The 15,010-nt window shown below is 54.1% G+C and overlaps 4 protein-coding genes across 4 annotated transcripts; 1 reads left to right on the forward strand and 3 right to left on the reverse strand.

Annotated features, from left to right (window-relative positions):
• Positions 1–292: 292 nt before the first annotated feature.
• On the reverse strand, positions 293–4,180 carry CLAFUR5_04112 (uncharacterized protein; the record flags this gene model as incomplete). Its single annotated transcript, XM_047903260.1, has 1 exon — positions 293–4,180. One exon carries the CDS (start codon positions 4,178–4,180, stop codon positions 293–295), a length of 3,888 nt encoding a protein of 1,295 aa, XP_047760402.1.
• A 1,120-nt stretch (positions 4,181–5,300) lies between these two features.
• Positions 5,301–8,207, reverse strand: CLAFUR5_04113 (DNA excision repair protein ERCC-6-like 2; the record flags this gene model as incomplete). Its single annotated transcript, XM_047903261.1, has 1 exon — positions 5,301–8,207. One exon carries the CDS (start codon positions 8,205–8,207, stop codon positions 5,301–5,303), a length of 2,907 nt encoding a protein of 968 aa, XP_047760628.1.
• Positions 8,208–8,804: 597 nt separating this feature from the next.
• On the reverse strand, positions 8,805–9,501 carry CLAFUR5_04114 (uncharacterized protein; the record flags this gene model as incomplete). The annotated part of the gene is made up of 4 exons (XM_047903262.1): positions 8,805–9,021; positions 9,080–9,202; positions 9,316–9,351; positions 9,434–9,501. 4 exons carry the CDS (start codon positions 9,499–9,501, stop codon positions 8,805–8,807), a joined length of 444 nt encoding a protein of 147 aa, XP_047760629.1.
• An 883-nt stretch (positions 9,502–10,384) lies between these two features.
• Positions 10,385–14,977, forward strand: CLAFUR5_04115 (ATP-dependent bile acid permease; the record flags this gene model as incomplete). The annotated part of the gene is made up of 1 exon (XM_047903263.1): positions 10,385–14,977. The coding sequence occupies one exon, from the start codon at positions 10,385–10,387 to the stop codon at positions 14,975–14,977; it is 4,593 nt and encodes a 1,530-aa protein (XP_047760630.1).
• Between the last annotated feature and the right edge of the window lie 33 nt (positions 14,978–15,010).

A 15,010-nucleotide genomic window follows, 5' to 3' on the forward strand; every position in this document is an offset into this window, starting at 1 on the left:
GCGGCGACCCACGGGCTTTGGGAAGTTCGCTTTTCGTACTTCCTTCTACTTTCCATCGTCTCTCTCAACAATGCCATGCCATATCCTGCTACTACAGCTCGGCAAGAGGGTATCTCAGCTGTAATCTGTAAAATATGCATCGCAACCAGTCCATAGCTCAAGCGCCCCAAACCCGCATCCCTCCCCTGAATCCAGCTATCCACACCATCCCTCGAGTCCCTAGACTGTTCAAGCACTCCTTTCCATTTTGAAACCGCTCCACGCAATCACCCTGTCGTCCTGTCGTCCATACTTACATCAATGTACAATTCTTGTCCCCTCTAGTCATCCACGTCACCATACTCTTCGTCTCCATCACACTTCCATCATTATACGCCGTCGGCGCGAATGAATTAGGTTTCCTGCTCTTCCTGAAGAATCCCAGCTTCTTCGCCTTCTGAGTGCTTGCAAAGGCACTCTTGCCCGCTAGACTGCTCCTCCGAGAATGATGGCCACGCATACTCCCGCTTGTTCGTGGGGCTGCTATATTCGGTGTCGAAGCGGCTGGTGGATGCCAGGCTGTGACGGGGTGTGTGGCAGTCCCGGCTCGGCTTGTGCTAGGTCGCATGGGAACATGGTCGTGGGATTGGGAGGGTGGGAAGAGGGATGCGGATGTGTTTGCTGCTGCTGCGCTGCGGAAGGCTTGCATGCGGGGTGGTAGTCTGGCTCCTGCTGAGGATGAAGGAGCGCTGATTGTGTCAGCAGTGGTGGCGTAGGATGAGGATGTGCTCGGTGGAAGGTGGCCTGAAGGGTTGAGTCGCGAGGTCGAGTAACGATTGGAATCGCTTGTCCCCACCGGCGAGATGACATCCCATTGCTCCTCTTGCGTAGGCACAGCAGTGGAGGCTGGCGATATGGGCGTTCTGTCATTGACAAGAGTCCCGCTGTGTGATACCGCTGGACTCACGTTCCGCCAGTCGCCAATCAGACTTGGAGGAGGACCACTCCCAATCGGAGAGACGGCGTTACTGTATGCTCGCTGCAAACTCCTCGGCATTGCTGAGAAAGAGTCAAATGTGCCGACGGCGCCAGGTGGTGGAGCATAAGAGTTGTATGTCCCAGTGCCGCTCAATTGACTGGCCGGACTGTACGGTCTCGAGCTTGCAGCTGAACTCATCGTTCCTCGCACATGGTCGTGCAAGTTATAAGTGCCAGCCCGCGACGGTACAGTAGAAGGTGGCTGTTCGCGATGCATTCGCAACGCATTCTGAGCCTCCTCCACCGATCTTGGCATGCTGAACGATCCAACTCCATGTTCGATCTCCGCTCGGCGCGCAAGTCTGGCCTGCTCGTTTGCTCTTCGAAAAGCGGTATCTGCACTGAAGTTCTCGGCAATGTCAGGAGGTGCAGTTCGTGGGTTGCTCGAGGAACTTGAAGCTGCCGTTAAGCCATTCGCGTTCACCACGACGGCTGGCTTCGTAGGGTTGAACGTAGCTGGCTGATCGAGTCCAGCCATGGCACGAAATCTGCTTGGTAGAGGTGCGTTCGGCTCTTCGGTGTACTCTGGCAGTGGCAGAAATCCACCACTGCTGTCGACGCTGACTCGTTCCTGGGTCCGCTCTTCTATCGTCTGGAATCGATGTCGTTGCGCATTTGATGCCGCTCGTAATAGCGAAGCGTGTGACCTGGGTGCTCCCTGCGCATACGGCTCTTCAAATGCATCCGCTTCTTCGCCGCCCTCCATCAAGTCTGGCAAACTCCTGGCTGCGTCCGAGTGCATACTCCCAATCGATAACATACTCGCTCGATTGCGATTCGAGGAAGCATTGCTGAGCGCCGGACTTGGTCCTCTGTGCCCGCCTCGTCCACCATACGTTGTCGCTGATCGTCCAAGGGTATTTGGCCGTGCATGTAAGCCTCCACTTTTGCTCCGGTTCACGGTCCGCCTTCGCACGAGAGATACTTGCTCTTGTAGATTCACCTCTTCCTCCTCAAGCTTCATGGGCGGACTCTTGCCAAGCGTCAAGTTGAAAGTCTGCCCTGGCTGACCTGCGAACTGTGGATCGAAGTCGAACAGTATGATCCTACCACCTTCGATGTCTTCCACACTTTCCTCACTGATACCAGAGTCTGTGACACCTCCAGGGCTCGTCACTATCAGACGCCCTTTGACATGTGTTTGATTGTTCAGCGGCGCCGGGAGTGAGTTGGAGCTGTATACCCACCGCACCTCGCTGAAAGGGCACCCATATCCTTCGTCCAGCTCATGGTCGATACTGTGAGCCTCGACTTCCTCCACCTCGTCGTCAATCTTTTGCGGCACGATGTATAGCCTGATTGTCCTGTCGTTGACAATCATCGCTACTGTATTCCCATGCTCGTCGATCGCCGGACAGCTGTGTATCGCCGCACCCAGACCTCCGCAAGTCGATAGAGGCGGCGAGATGACTACTGGGAAGTCAATCTTGCCGTACTGCATATCTCCCACGTTCAGGATGCCAAAGCTATCTTCCACACCGTTCCAAGCAAATAATCGTTCGTTCATGGTCTTTCGATTCTCTCGCATGAATGTTGCGTGACTGCTGTTTCGGATGATCTCTGGGTGTAACAGTTCTGAGCACCATGCTTCCTTGAGCTCCTCGTGTGTTGGAACATTGTCTGGCGAAGCTGGGAACACAGGTACCTGGACCACAACTGTGGAAGAGACATTTACTCTGGTTGTGGTTCCTACCAAGGTCGAGCCGTCCTCTGAAAAGGCCATGCGGTCCATCTTGAGAGACCTGACTGCCCGGCGATCCGTAGGTAGCGCATCGACTGAAAGAGAGAAGATCTCACAACCACCTTCGTATGCCGCTGCCAATAGGCCTCCTGTCGGTGCTAACGCAATGCATGTCGAAGGGAAGTCTAGCTTTATCGTCCTTATGCGCTTGAGCTGTAGTCCAAGATCGTATATGTTCACTGTGTGGTCGTCTGCCAGAATGGCCATGGTATTGTTCTCATCTGTAAGCTCCACGGCCAGCGGCCGCCTCTTAAGAGCATAATCCTGACTGATGCCCACAGGCAATGCATTGGTCTGCAGCACAAACAGCCTCGCACTGTTGAATGCAGCTATCTTCCTCCCACCTGGCGATATCGAGAAGCCAAATGCCTCGCCTGTTGGGAATCCTGCCGAAGCCGTGGCCGTATTCGATATGAGCTTGATGATATGTATCCGCGGCCGATTGGGCTCGTCATCCTGTATTGATTGCCAACTATACCTCACGTTGTTCCTGTGCGATGGTATTTGCGTTGTGTTGATCCAGCTACTTCTTGTCGACGCCCGCTTGTTGAACAGTGTAGTCATAGGCCCTTTCGCGATCGAACTTCGAGGGTTGGAGGCGTTCGTGAGGAGTATCTGGAGGGTGTCGCCGTTCAGGTGAGGTGAGCTACCGGGATGCTGCCCTTGCGTCAGGCCCGGCGAGTCGGAGCCGAATGGTATTGGCGTTGCGATGTCACCGCTGTCGTGGACGTCGTGGTGGTTGTGAGCCTCGTCCGTCTCTCCATTGATGATGGATTGAACGAGCTGCTGTGCTGCTGTCAGTCGCGGTGCTTCGAACGATCCACTGTCGGTCTGTGTCCGTTTCCGTGACCGAGGCTGGTGTTGCTCTTCCCTGACTGGCGAGACTTCGGCTTGTGTTTCGTGTTCAGCACTTCGACGCGGTGCTCTGTACGACTCCGACCTCGTTGGGTGTTCCATCTGAGGTAGTTGGGGCGATGAAGACGCCGTGCTACTGCTCTGCGCATTGCCAATGCCATAGCCATACCTCATATCCTCCTCGCCCTCTCCCACGTCGCTCACGTCAGAGTCTCCCAGGGACTCCATGCCACCCATCTGCCCAGCAATCTCGTCTGGCTTCCGCATGACAGCAGTCTCGTCGGCATGCTCGTCCTCCAGCTCCACCGGACCAGCCTGCAGGACAGCGCTCTTGACTCGGCCCTCCCTCCCAACATGCTGAAGCGGCGGAGACGGCAGTGGCCAATCCGGACAATCATGCAGCCCTGTCCCGTCCAACTCCTGCATGGCGTTCATGGTCCGCCGTCTCTCGTCGGCATTGATCCGCTCGCGCGTCGAACTCTTGCGCGCTGGAACGACGAGAGAAGCGCGATGGCTCGCATGATGATTGTCAGACGGACCAGACGACGAGAAGGTTGAAACGGGCATGGTGATGCAATGCGCCCGTGCTGTAGGGTTCCGAAACAGGACGATTCCATGCAAGATCCCCGCCGGCGTGCGGGAGGCTCTGTAACTCTGCTCCACGCGAAATGATCTGTCACATTGAAAGCATCAACGATATCATGTTGCTGGCGGTGTTGCGCTTCGAACACAGCACCGAGGTCCAGAACTCATAAGATGGGCACCGATCTGCTGTACATGTCATGCACACCGTTGCAACGACGGCGGCCGCGCAGTACGAAACGGGTGGGACCGTGGGAGTCAGCTTGCTTGACGGCTGCAGCAGCAACGTCGTGCACGACAAGCCGCAGGTGGTGGATGAGACGCGAAAGCCGCTGGCGAATCGGCGTGGCCCGGCTCTGCTACTTTTCCCGAAGTCTATCTGCGCAGTTCAGGAGAAGAAGAGCCGCATGTTCGTATTCTACAGTATTCCTTAGCCATGGCTTCGGAGACTGGCATCATTTAACTGCTCCAGCAGAGACTTCATCTCAGCGACGTCGGGTCCTCCGGATCTGGGACAGACGCAATTCAGATTCTCGTGAACGCCTTCCGTGCACGTTTAGCATCAGACCAGGGTCAGAACCGTGGACGCCGGGACGGTGGAGGATCGATGCTAAAATTAGGGGTGCATGGGAGAAGTGTAGTTGGGGCGCAAAGTAACGTTGTAAATTCCGTGGCTTTTGCTTCCACGCTACCCCAAGAGCACTAGATGACTAACGATTCGAGATGTTTGCGACGACGATATCTTATAAGGTATGCTTGTTGAAATGGTGTACAATGGTACTCCTGGCTTCTCATACGGTATTGATATTGTGTTGCCAGTCTGAGAAGCATGGTATGGTTACTTGACGTGGTATGGCTTCGCTTCGTGCAGAGCAGTGCTTTTGATGGAAAGACAGGTCTCGAACAGCACAGTAGAACATTGCTGGCCTTGCCTACATCAGACATTTGGTAGTAGCAAGCTACACAGACGAAGCGCCCCGCCACATCACATCCATAGAATGGCACGAATGTAACAGCGACACACGCAACAGCTCAGCCTCATCAATCATATCATCATTAACGCCGCTTCGGGCATCTGGGTATCTCGTCGTAAAGTCATGCTATGCTATGCCTGCTGGCTCTCCGCCAGCGTCCTGCGCCTATCCAGGTAGAAACGCTCCAAGCAGTCCCGCCTTTGCCCTTGATCCCAGCCCTCCACCACCAGGGCAAACTCCGCCACATCCTCATACCCAAACTGCTTGGCCATAGTACAGAATTGCCTCACGCGCACCTCCTGCGGCGGGCGATACCTGTAGCGCACCCGCCCCAGTCCATCCCCGAGGTCTATGCCATCGTCGCTGGCTTTGGCCATGTCGAGCTGTGATTGCGAGTCAATAGCGCCGAACGCGAGCTCGTTTATGCGGTCAATGTCATCTCCTGCTTTCTGTGCGCGGGAGGAGATTTTCGTCTCCATCTTGGAGGTTCCGATGACTTCTGTGTTCTCGTGTGTGTACTCTACTCCTGCGGAGGCGAAGATGGCTTGCACTGGGTCCAATTGCTTCGCAGTCTCTTTCGCAGCTTTACGTCTTGCTTCTCCGTGTCCTATAATCTCCTGTGCCAGCTCATCCATAGCGGCGTCCATATCACCCAAAGGGCTGAGTTCCCGTCCGTCATCTTCCTGGCTAGCCTCCAAGTCCAACCCTGCAATCTCCACGCCAGCGCGAGATTCTGCGACGTTGGTCTTGTTGACGATGTCTTGAAGCACGACGTTCTCTGCCATGGGAGCGAAAAGGTTAGCAAGGCCGAAGATCTCTCCTTTCTGGTTCTTCTGGTCTTGAACGCCTGTAAAGTAGCGACGCTCGTTGGAGCCATCGTAGGCAATATTTGCTTGTTGTTGTTTGTAAATCTGTCTGGCGTACACAATCTCTTCGACTGTGCCGACCGAGACGAGGCGGAAGACGTCAACATCGCGCAGTTGGCCCATGCGGTATGCTCGATCTTGTGCTTGTTGGTCCCATGCCGGGTTCCAGTTCGGATCCATGATGACGACTTTGTTGGCGCTGGTGATGTTCAGACCGACCCCGCCTGCTTTTGTCGATATTAGGAAGATGAATTTGTTTGGGTCGGTATTGTAGAGGTCAACCTCCGCTTGCCTCTCGTCGTAGCTCATCTCTCCGGTCAGGTATGATACGACGAATTCCGATGTTACTTTGAAGAACATGTGCAACAGCCTCAGAAGCTTGACCGAGTGGGAGAAGATCAAGACCTTGTCTCCGTTGTCGTCCCACAAATGTAGTAGTTTCTTGAGAACCTTCCACTTGCCGCAGAACTCCGCCTTCGCCCAGTAGGTAGTCTCGTCTCTCCTCTTGAAGTAGTCTTCCCACTCGTTCTCCCCAACTGCGAGCTTGAGCGTCGCAATATCCTTAGCCATGCGTTCGTGATCACTCTCTCCACTGGGTAGAAGCAGAGCAAGATGATTGGATAGCTTCTGCAGTGTGACCAGGACAGGAAAGACAAAGAATCTCCAGTCGCCCCAGCCCTCGACCTCTTGATTGCAGCACCACCCAGACTTTCTGCCAGAGTTACATGTGCACGGCGACGTGGCGTCTCTGATGACCGTCACGAGTTCGCTTGCGGTGAAGTTGTTGTAAGCATCTGCTTGGGCGGGTGTCAATGGACAGAAGACTACCCTGTCACTCTTCTTGGGAAGCTGATGTGCGATTAGGGCCTTTGTGCGTCGTAGGAAGAATTTGGGTAGCAGATTCTTCACCAGTCTCTCTGCAATGTTTCGGGCTGTTGCCAATTGAGTGTTCGTCGCGCCGTGGGCTTGTCCCATCTTGAGAGGTATACAGATCTTGTTCTTCCAGTTAATCATGGGACCGAGTCTGCCAGGAGAACACCAGTTCAGCAGGACCCAGAGCTCTTCGTACTTGTTCTGAATGACAGTCCCTGAAAGTCCAATGCGACAGAGAGCGTTGACATTCATCATGGCCTTGCAGACATCAGAACGACGATTCTTGAACATGTGGCACTCGTCTGCGATCACGCAGTCCCAGCGGATGGTGTTGATGGCGCTCTCATCGTTTGTGTAAGTCTGGTAAGGTGTAATCATGATCTCGAGACGTCCAGAATGTGCTGTCGCCAAGGCTGCTTCCTTCACTTTCTTGCCGCCGTGATATGTGTCAACGTGCCAGTATCCCCAACGCTCAAGTTCGTTCCTCCAGTTCGCCATGAGGCCACCCGGACAGACGATGAGGACTCTTGGATACCAGTCGTCGTCAGCCTGTCTGCGTATGGCTCGCATTCGCTTCTGGTCCATCTCGTTGGCGCTCTTGCCAAAGGCTGCAGTCAGGAATGCGATGACTTGGATGGTCTTGCCGAGGCCCATGTCGTCGCCGAGTATGCCTCCTTTCTGATAGAGGAACTTCTTGTAGAGAAAGTCGGCACCGTCGACCTGATATGGCTTGAGATACTGCGCGATAGGTCCTGGTATAGTACTCGCGTCATCTCCAATGTCGATTGGTTCGCACGGGCCTGACTTTGGTATGTGGTCGGGCAGAACAGGGCGTGTGTCAAGATGTGTCCGCTGCGACTCTTCGTCACGAAGTCGAGGCGGGTAACATAGTCCATCTTCTGCGGTGGCGCCCAGGTGGGTCTCCCATTCTGCTGCTCGATCGCAAAGGTATTGTGGTAATATATCGTCAAGGGTGTCGTCTTCTTCCTCGCCGCTGCTCGTAATCTTGCGCTTTGTACTCGTCGCTTTCCTGCCAACCATTGACTTTCCAGTTGTCTTCGTGCGCTTCTTCGGTGGCTCGCGGCTCTGCTTCTCGCGACGCTGCTTCGGCTTCGAGTTCGACTTGGTCTTGGACTTGCTTTTCACGGGTGCTGGTTCATCATCGTCAGTCCACTCCACACGCTCACCAGACGGTACGCGACTCGAGGATTTGGTGGCGGGGCCGGAGGAGATGATGTGGAGGTCGTCGCTGTCTGTGTCCATCTCGCTGCTGCGATGACCCAGCCAGCGAGCGGCCATGGTGGTGTTGGGAGGGGAGGCAGAGTGTGGTGGTGGGGGGTGTCGAGGGAAGGATTGGGATGGAGGGGAGACGCGTAAAAGTGGCACGCGAGATAAGCTCTGTGGAGCAGATTGGATCGCGCAGCCACGTGACTGGTCCGAGCTCGAGACAAAGAAGGGGAAGGAACTTCAACTTACGCCTGTAAATCTGTTAGCATACACTCCCAACAAGTTTGCTCGAACAGTCTGGCAGCAACGAGCGTGGCGTAGCAAGATTTGACAACTGGGATTGGCTGTGGGTGAATCGATGCTGGTAGATCGGGCGATTCGAGCAAATACTGCATTGCAATACCGTTGACAAGAGCTTCTCGGTATGGTTGTGGAGATGTTGAACAAGAGCAGGTGTATGAGGCTCGATACTCCAAGCAATGGTAGGAGCCAGGCTTTGATATCGGTGTCGCCGTCCAGCATGGAGAGCGTGTAAAATATCGGAAGAAGTCGCTGCCCAGCGCAACGCGTCGATGCTCCAGTCTTCATTGGAAGTCCGTCATACATCCAGAGTCCGGTCGAATTGCTGTCACGCTCGTTGCAACACCGTAAGGAATAGCTGATACGTACCTAGTACCGGCGCACCCAGATCTCGCCCACGACACCAAGCTCCGACGTGGCACGAACACGCACACGCAGCCCCCCAGCATCACGGACGATCTGAGTTTGTATTGTGAGGCAGACGCCATCACAAACCTCGATCTCCGCGTGGCCTTGCCCTGCCGCCGAAAGGGGGTGCGTGGCGGCGTTCCAGTTGCCGTCCAGCAGACAGCGGATGGCGTGGCGCCTGAAATGGGTTGTTAGAAAATTGTGGACCATTCGCCATGCTATTGATCAGGACTTACCAGAGCCGCGACGAGTACTGCGGTGGACCTGTGTCGTCCCTATCGCTGATAAGTGACTGTACTCCTGGGTTGTTGGTTGACTGAGCGTACAGGTCCACGACGATGTCGAGGTTGTTTGGGTCGCTGTGGGTGTGTTAGCCTCCGGCTGTAGCTGACTCCTAAGCTCTTTCGACAGCAGAGCCGCCTTTCCCGTGCTGCAGGTGTCATGGACCTCGTTGAAAGGGCAAGATGCTTACATTGGACCCGGCGGTGGTGGTGGTGGCGGCGGTGGCCTATCATCAAGTCAGCTTCACCTTCACAAATCGGACGGACCCCATCGAAAATCAGCTCTTGCGTTACAGCAGTGTTACGTACGGGAACGCAGCATCGCTGTGGCTGTGGCAGCACTTGCCACGGACGAAGATCTGGAGCTCGAGCGGCATCTTCGTTGTTTTGATTGTTGGTATGGAATTGGCAGCCGGCGCGAGCTATGAAGATGGAGAACTACACCTGAAACCCTGCATTTGAGGAGTGAAGCGCATGGCCTCACTTTGCAGGGGTTCCGGGATTGACAAACGGCGAGAATACCAAAAAAGCTTTGCATTGAGCGCTTTATGCAATGTGCACTCCACGGCATCACAATATTCACGGCGCTCTAGTTGCAACCAGACTAAGAGAGCAAGGTCAATGTCTACAAATGGCTCGAAGCGTTGCATTGCTTCCAACAGGATGAGAGCAATATATCGAAGCCGTGGCGTGTCTGAAGTGAAGTGAAAGAGGTTGACGACAACATCATATCGTATTCACAGCCCTACACGCGCTACGATATGCTTCGGTGACATATATGCATCTCGAGTAACGACAGTACATCGCTGCTCTTGATACTCGAGCTCAGCTCTTCGAAAGGACAGCGTGTTTCGAGGCGAAGTCAAGGAAATGTCCATATGCAAATACCTGCTGCCAATAGCCTCGTTTCGCTGCTGCAGAAATCGCGGCTGGACAACTGCTCTCTAGAACATCGAGCCTATCTATGCGTCGAGTCTTCCATTCATCTTGTTCACGATCCAATGTAGCTTCGTGCGATATCACAGAGCGTTTGCGTGGCTGCCACGAGCGCGACTGATAGACAAGGATCGGCAGCCGGCCCGAAGACTCGAGCGTCCGTGCGTTTTGTCTCCATCGGGCCCCGGCAGGATTGTGCGACTTCCCTTGCATGCACCGCAGGCATCAGTCCTTCTGGGAACGGAGTCATGCTGAGAACGACATGAGGCTTCACGCGACTCCGTGCACGATACATCGTCAACATAGAGCCTGGTGTTGAGCATCATGGCGCAGATCATCCTGGACGGTGCGCGATCCGGCCAGCTCGGACTCGAGACACCAGCACGAGATGGTATCTGCTTCAACAATGTCTGGGACCCGCAAGATGCGCACTTCGAGCAGTGCTTCTTACCAGTCATCGCTGCGATTCCAGCGATCCTGGCGGCGGCGATCCTGTTCCTCCACATTCTGAGACTTCTGATACCCGCACGGTGGCGACCTCGCTGGACGAGACCTTTCGTGGAGGAAGTACTCGAGCCGCAGGTCGAGGTTGATCTGGTTCCTAGGAGACGATGGACATTCTTCAGCATCGCCCTGTGTGCGCTTAACACGATTGGACTCTTGCTTCAGACTTTGGCGGCTGCGGCTCATTTAGTCCACCTACAGTGGTACGACGAGACCGGCAGGCTGGCCCCCAAGCCCGAGCAAGTCCATTTTGATATCTATGATGGAATCGCTCTACTCTTGGTCCTACCTTGGTTGGTGAACCTGGTCGAGGTACTGCTTTACCAGCCGAGACGGGTGCCTTATGCGATCTTGTCAACAACTGTGGCTTTCACTATCGTGAGCGCGATACTGCTGGAGAACCTCACCTTCAACACCGAGTGTTCGGACTTCTTCTGCGTGCAGAAGGGACTGAACATTGCGAGCACCACAGTGGCTGTACTGATTCTGATGCTTCTGCTTCTCATGCCGTCTCGAGATCCGCTACTCCCTGCGAAAGATATCAGCATGCCATTCACAGCACCATCATCTGCGTTGCGAAGTCCAGAAGAAGCACTCACGGTCTGGCAATTCATGACCGTGACCTGGCTCAAGCCCTTGATGGACATCGGAGGCAAACGGCAGCTAGAGTTCGAGGATATATGGTCTCTGCCGCATGAATTCCAGCACCGGATGCTACACGACAACTTTCGACAGCTACGAGGGACCGTCATAAAGCGACTGTTGATCGCCAATGGCATTGATCTTGTAATCGTCACCATCCTTGGCCTCATCGAGCAAGTCGCACAGTATGGTGCTCCAGTCTTCCTGCAGCTGATATTAAGCTCGATGGAAGATCCCGAAAGTCCAAAACGGGTGGCGCTTACGTATTCTGCTATGGCTTTGTGCTCACGTCTTCTAGGCGCGCAAGTCTCCGTCTTCAGCTTGTGGTTCGGACGAAGATGTTACGAACGATCGAGAGGTGAGATGATCACGATGCTGTACGAAAAGACACTTGGGCGCAAGATCTCGTTCGCTGAGCCTGAGAAGAAGAAAGACGAAGCAGGTGCAAGGAAGGGAACCACCAACGGCCATGCTAATGGGCATACGAACAGCGAGACGAAGGCCGAGGCACAACAGACGTGGTGGTCTGGCTTCTTCAGCAAGCAGACCAGTTCTGTACCTGAAAATGAGCCAGCTTCGATGGGGAAGATCTTGAACTTGATGCGTAATGATGTGTACGAAGTGGCGCAACGATTTTGGGAGTTCGACAATCTCATTCGCAAGCCAATTGCCATTCTACTGTCAATCTCGCTCGTCGTCAACTACCTCGGCTGGCCGTCTCTGGTGGCTGTCGGTCTCGTCATCTTCGCGCAAGTCATGAACGCGCTTCTTGCCAAAGCTTTGATCCTCGTTGAGAAGAAGCGAAGAGTGGCCACGGACTCGAAGCTTCAGCTCATCTCGCAGTTCGTCGAAGCGATCAGACATCTAAGGTGGTATGGCTGGCAAGACCATTGGCTATCCCAAGTCCTCTCCGCTCGACAGAAGGAACTCACATATCGCATCTTCTCCGGCATCTGGGTATTGCTCATTGGCTTTGTTAACACCTTGTCATACGATCTGACCCCAGTGGTGGCATTCGCTTCATACACCTTAATCGCCAAGAAGCCACTCACGATCGATCTCGCCTTTCCAGCTCTGCAGCTTTTTAGTATGATGACCTCTCAGCTGAAGGAGCTACCTGGTCTTGTCATAGCCCTGATCAATGCATGGGTGGCAGTGCAGCGTATCCAGGACTTCATGGCAGAACCAGATCTGCAGCAGATGGCTACGGCGGCGCTGATCGGAGGCAAGCTCGCGGTCGAGGGGGGATCTTTCTCGTGGCCCGGCGCGAATGCGACTGTCCTCACGGACATTAGCATCTCATTTCCAGAAGCTTTGACCGTGGTCTGTGGTGAAGTAGCATCTGGCAAGACTGCACTTCTGCAGGCCCTACTCGGCGAGCTCGACATGCACAAAGGACAGCTGATCAGACCACCCGAGCCGATCGGGTATTGTGTGCAGACGCCCTGGCTACAAAGTATGAGTGTGCGAGAGAATATACTCTTTTCTGCGCCACTTGAAGATGACAGGTATCGTGCCGTGCTTGATGCATGTGCCTTGACGCCAGACCTGGCAGAGTTCAAGGCTGGAGACTTGTCACTGATCGGAGAGAATGGCATCGGCTTGTCTGGCGGACAAAGAGCTCGAGTGGCACTGGCTCGTGCTGTGTACAGCAGAAACAAGATTCTGCTACTGGACGACCCGCTTGCTGCACTGGACCAACAGACCGCAGAGCACATCGTCCAAAAGCTGTTTGAAGGCCCTCTTCTGAAAGATCGTACGGTAGTCCTGGTGACACATCGGACCGATCTGGTCCTGCGAGTTGCCGAGCAAATAGTCAAGATCGATGCCGGCCAAGCGTCGATACTGGACAAGGAGGCAGCAGTAGCAGACCTCGGTCTAGCAGCACCATATAAGCAAGAAAAAGCAACGGTCGCCGAGGATGAAGAGAATGCCAAGAAACTCGCAGCGGCAATACCAGACAAGTTCATCGAGGACGAACATCGAGCATACGGGGGCGTACAGGCCAAGGTCTACTGGCAGTACATCAAAGCTGGAGATCTGCGCTTCTGGGCCATCACGATTGTCATCCTTGTGGTCTATCGCTGTTTAGCACTACTGGAAGCGTGGTTCCTCAAAGCATGGGGCGAAGCGTACAACACCAAAGCCAAGGCGTCAATGTTTGTCTACTCTCACGATGTGGCCTACCACACGAACGACATCTTCGGCGATCTTCCTCCCCCTGAAGATAATATCAAGCCGTGGCTGATAGGCTTTCTCGTGCTGGCTCTGGGACAGTCGTTCGCTTACATTGCATCTCAAGGCATGCTTTTGGTGATAGTATACACCGCAGCCAAGAACATGTTTCGCGACATAATGGAAAAGGTTGCGTACGCCACGTTCCGCTTCTACGATGTCACGCCAGTCGGCCGACTGATGAATCGCATGACTTCCGACATTGGCGTCATCGATGGTGGCATTAGTATGCAGTTCTCAGCCATTTCATGGATGCTCATAAGCTGGATCTCATCTGTGGTCGTCATTGCATCAATCACGCCGAGCTTCTTGGTCTTCACAGTTGTGCTGGCATTTGTGTTCGTTGCGGTCTTCAGACGCTTCATACCAACATCGCAGAATCTGCGCCGCCTAGAGATGGTCTCGCTGACGCCACTTATGTCTAACTTCGGTGAGCTTCTCAACGGGTTGGCTACAGTCAGAGCTTTCGGTGCACAATCTCGCTTCCAAGATCGTGTCATCAGTGTTGTCGACACCTTTCAGAAGATGGACCACTTCTACTGGAGCGCGCAAGCGTGGCTACAATACAGATACGATATTCTGTCTGGACTTGCGACTTTCTTCCTCTTTCTCCTGGCGGTGTGGACCAATCTTTCACCAGGACTGACAGCTTTTGCTCTGCTTTCGGCGTCAAAATTTGTAAACGTGACACACGGCCTGTGTCGACAGTATGGTCAGCTCCAGATGGAATTTGTCTCAGTTGAGCGAGTGGTCGAGCTGCTACACTTGGAACAAGAACCGAAAGGGTCGATCGAACCTCCTGCATGGTGGCCATCGTTTGACGGAGACATTACATTCAAGAATGTGGTCATCAAGTATGCACCACATCTCGACCCAGCTCTGGCAGGCATCACGTTCACCGTCAAGGGAAGATCAAAGACGGCGATCATCGGTCGTACTGGGTCTGGTAAAAGTACTTTGGCACTCGCCTTGCTTGCAACCATTCTGCCCGACATGGGCCATATTTCTGTCGACAACGTGGACCTCGCTGAGGTAGACAAGCAGTGTCTGCGAACACGAGTCACTTTCCTCGCCCAAGATCCTGTTCTTTTCCCTGGCTCGATGCGAAAGAATCTGGACCCTGTAAACGAACACACTGATGAGGAATGCGAGCTTGTGCTGAGACGAGTGTGTGAGAGGCAAGGGTGGCAGCTTGCCAGTAAAGTAGAAGGAGGTGGCAAGAACCTCAGCCAAGGTCAAAGACAACTTGTCGGCCTGGCCAGAGCTGTGCTACGACGAAGTGCCATCATCATCCTCGACGAAGCTACAGCTTCTATTGATCGTGAGACTGCAATGCAAATTCAGCAGGTCATGCATGAGGAGATGAAGGACAGTACCGTGATTACCATTGCGCACCGACTGGAGGCTGTTCGCAACGCGGATTACTGCATTGTGTTAGGGAAAGGCAAGATCATTGAGCAAGGTCCAGCTGCAGAGATGCTGGGAGAGCACCGAGAAGAGGTCGCACAAAACATAGACGAGGACGAAGACGAATAGAGATAGATATGAGACCATGAATGTATGATTTGA

This window comes from Fulvia fulva, chromosome 4 (genome assembly GCF_020509005.1).
Source record: "Fulvia fulva chromosome 4, complete sequence".
Lineage (NCBI taxonomy): Eukaryota > Fungi > Ascomycota > Dothideomycetes > Mycosphaerellales > Mycosphaerellaceae > Fulvia > Fulvia fulva.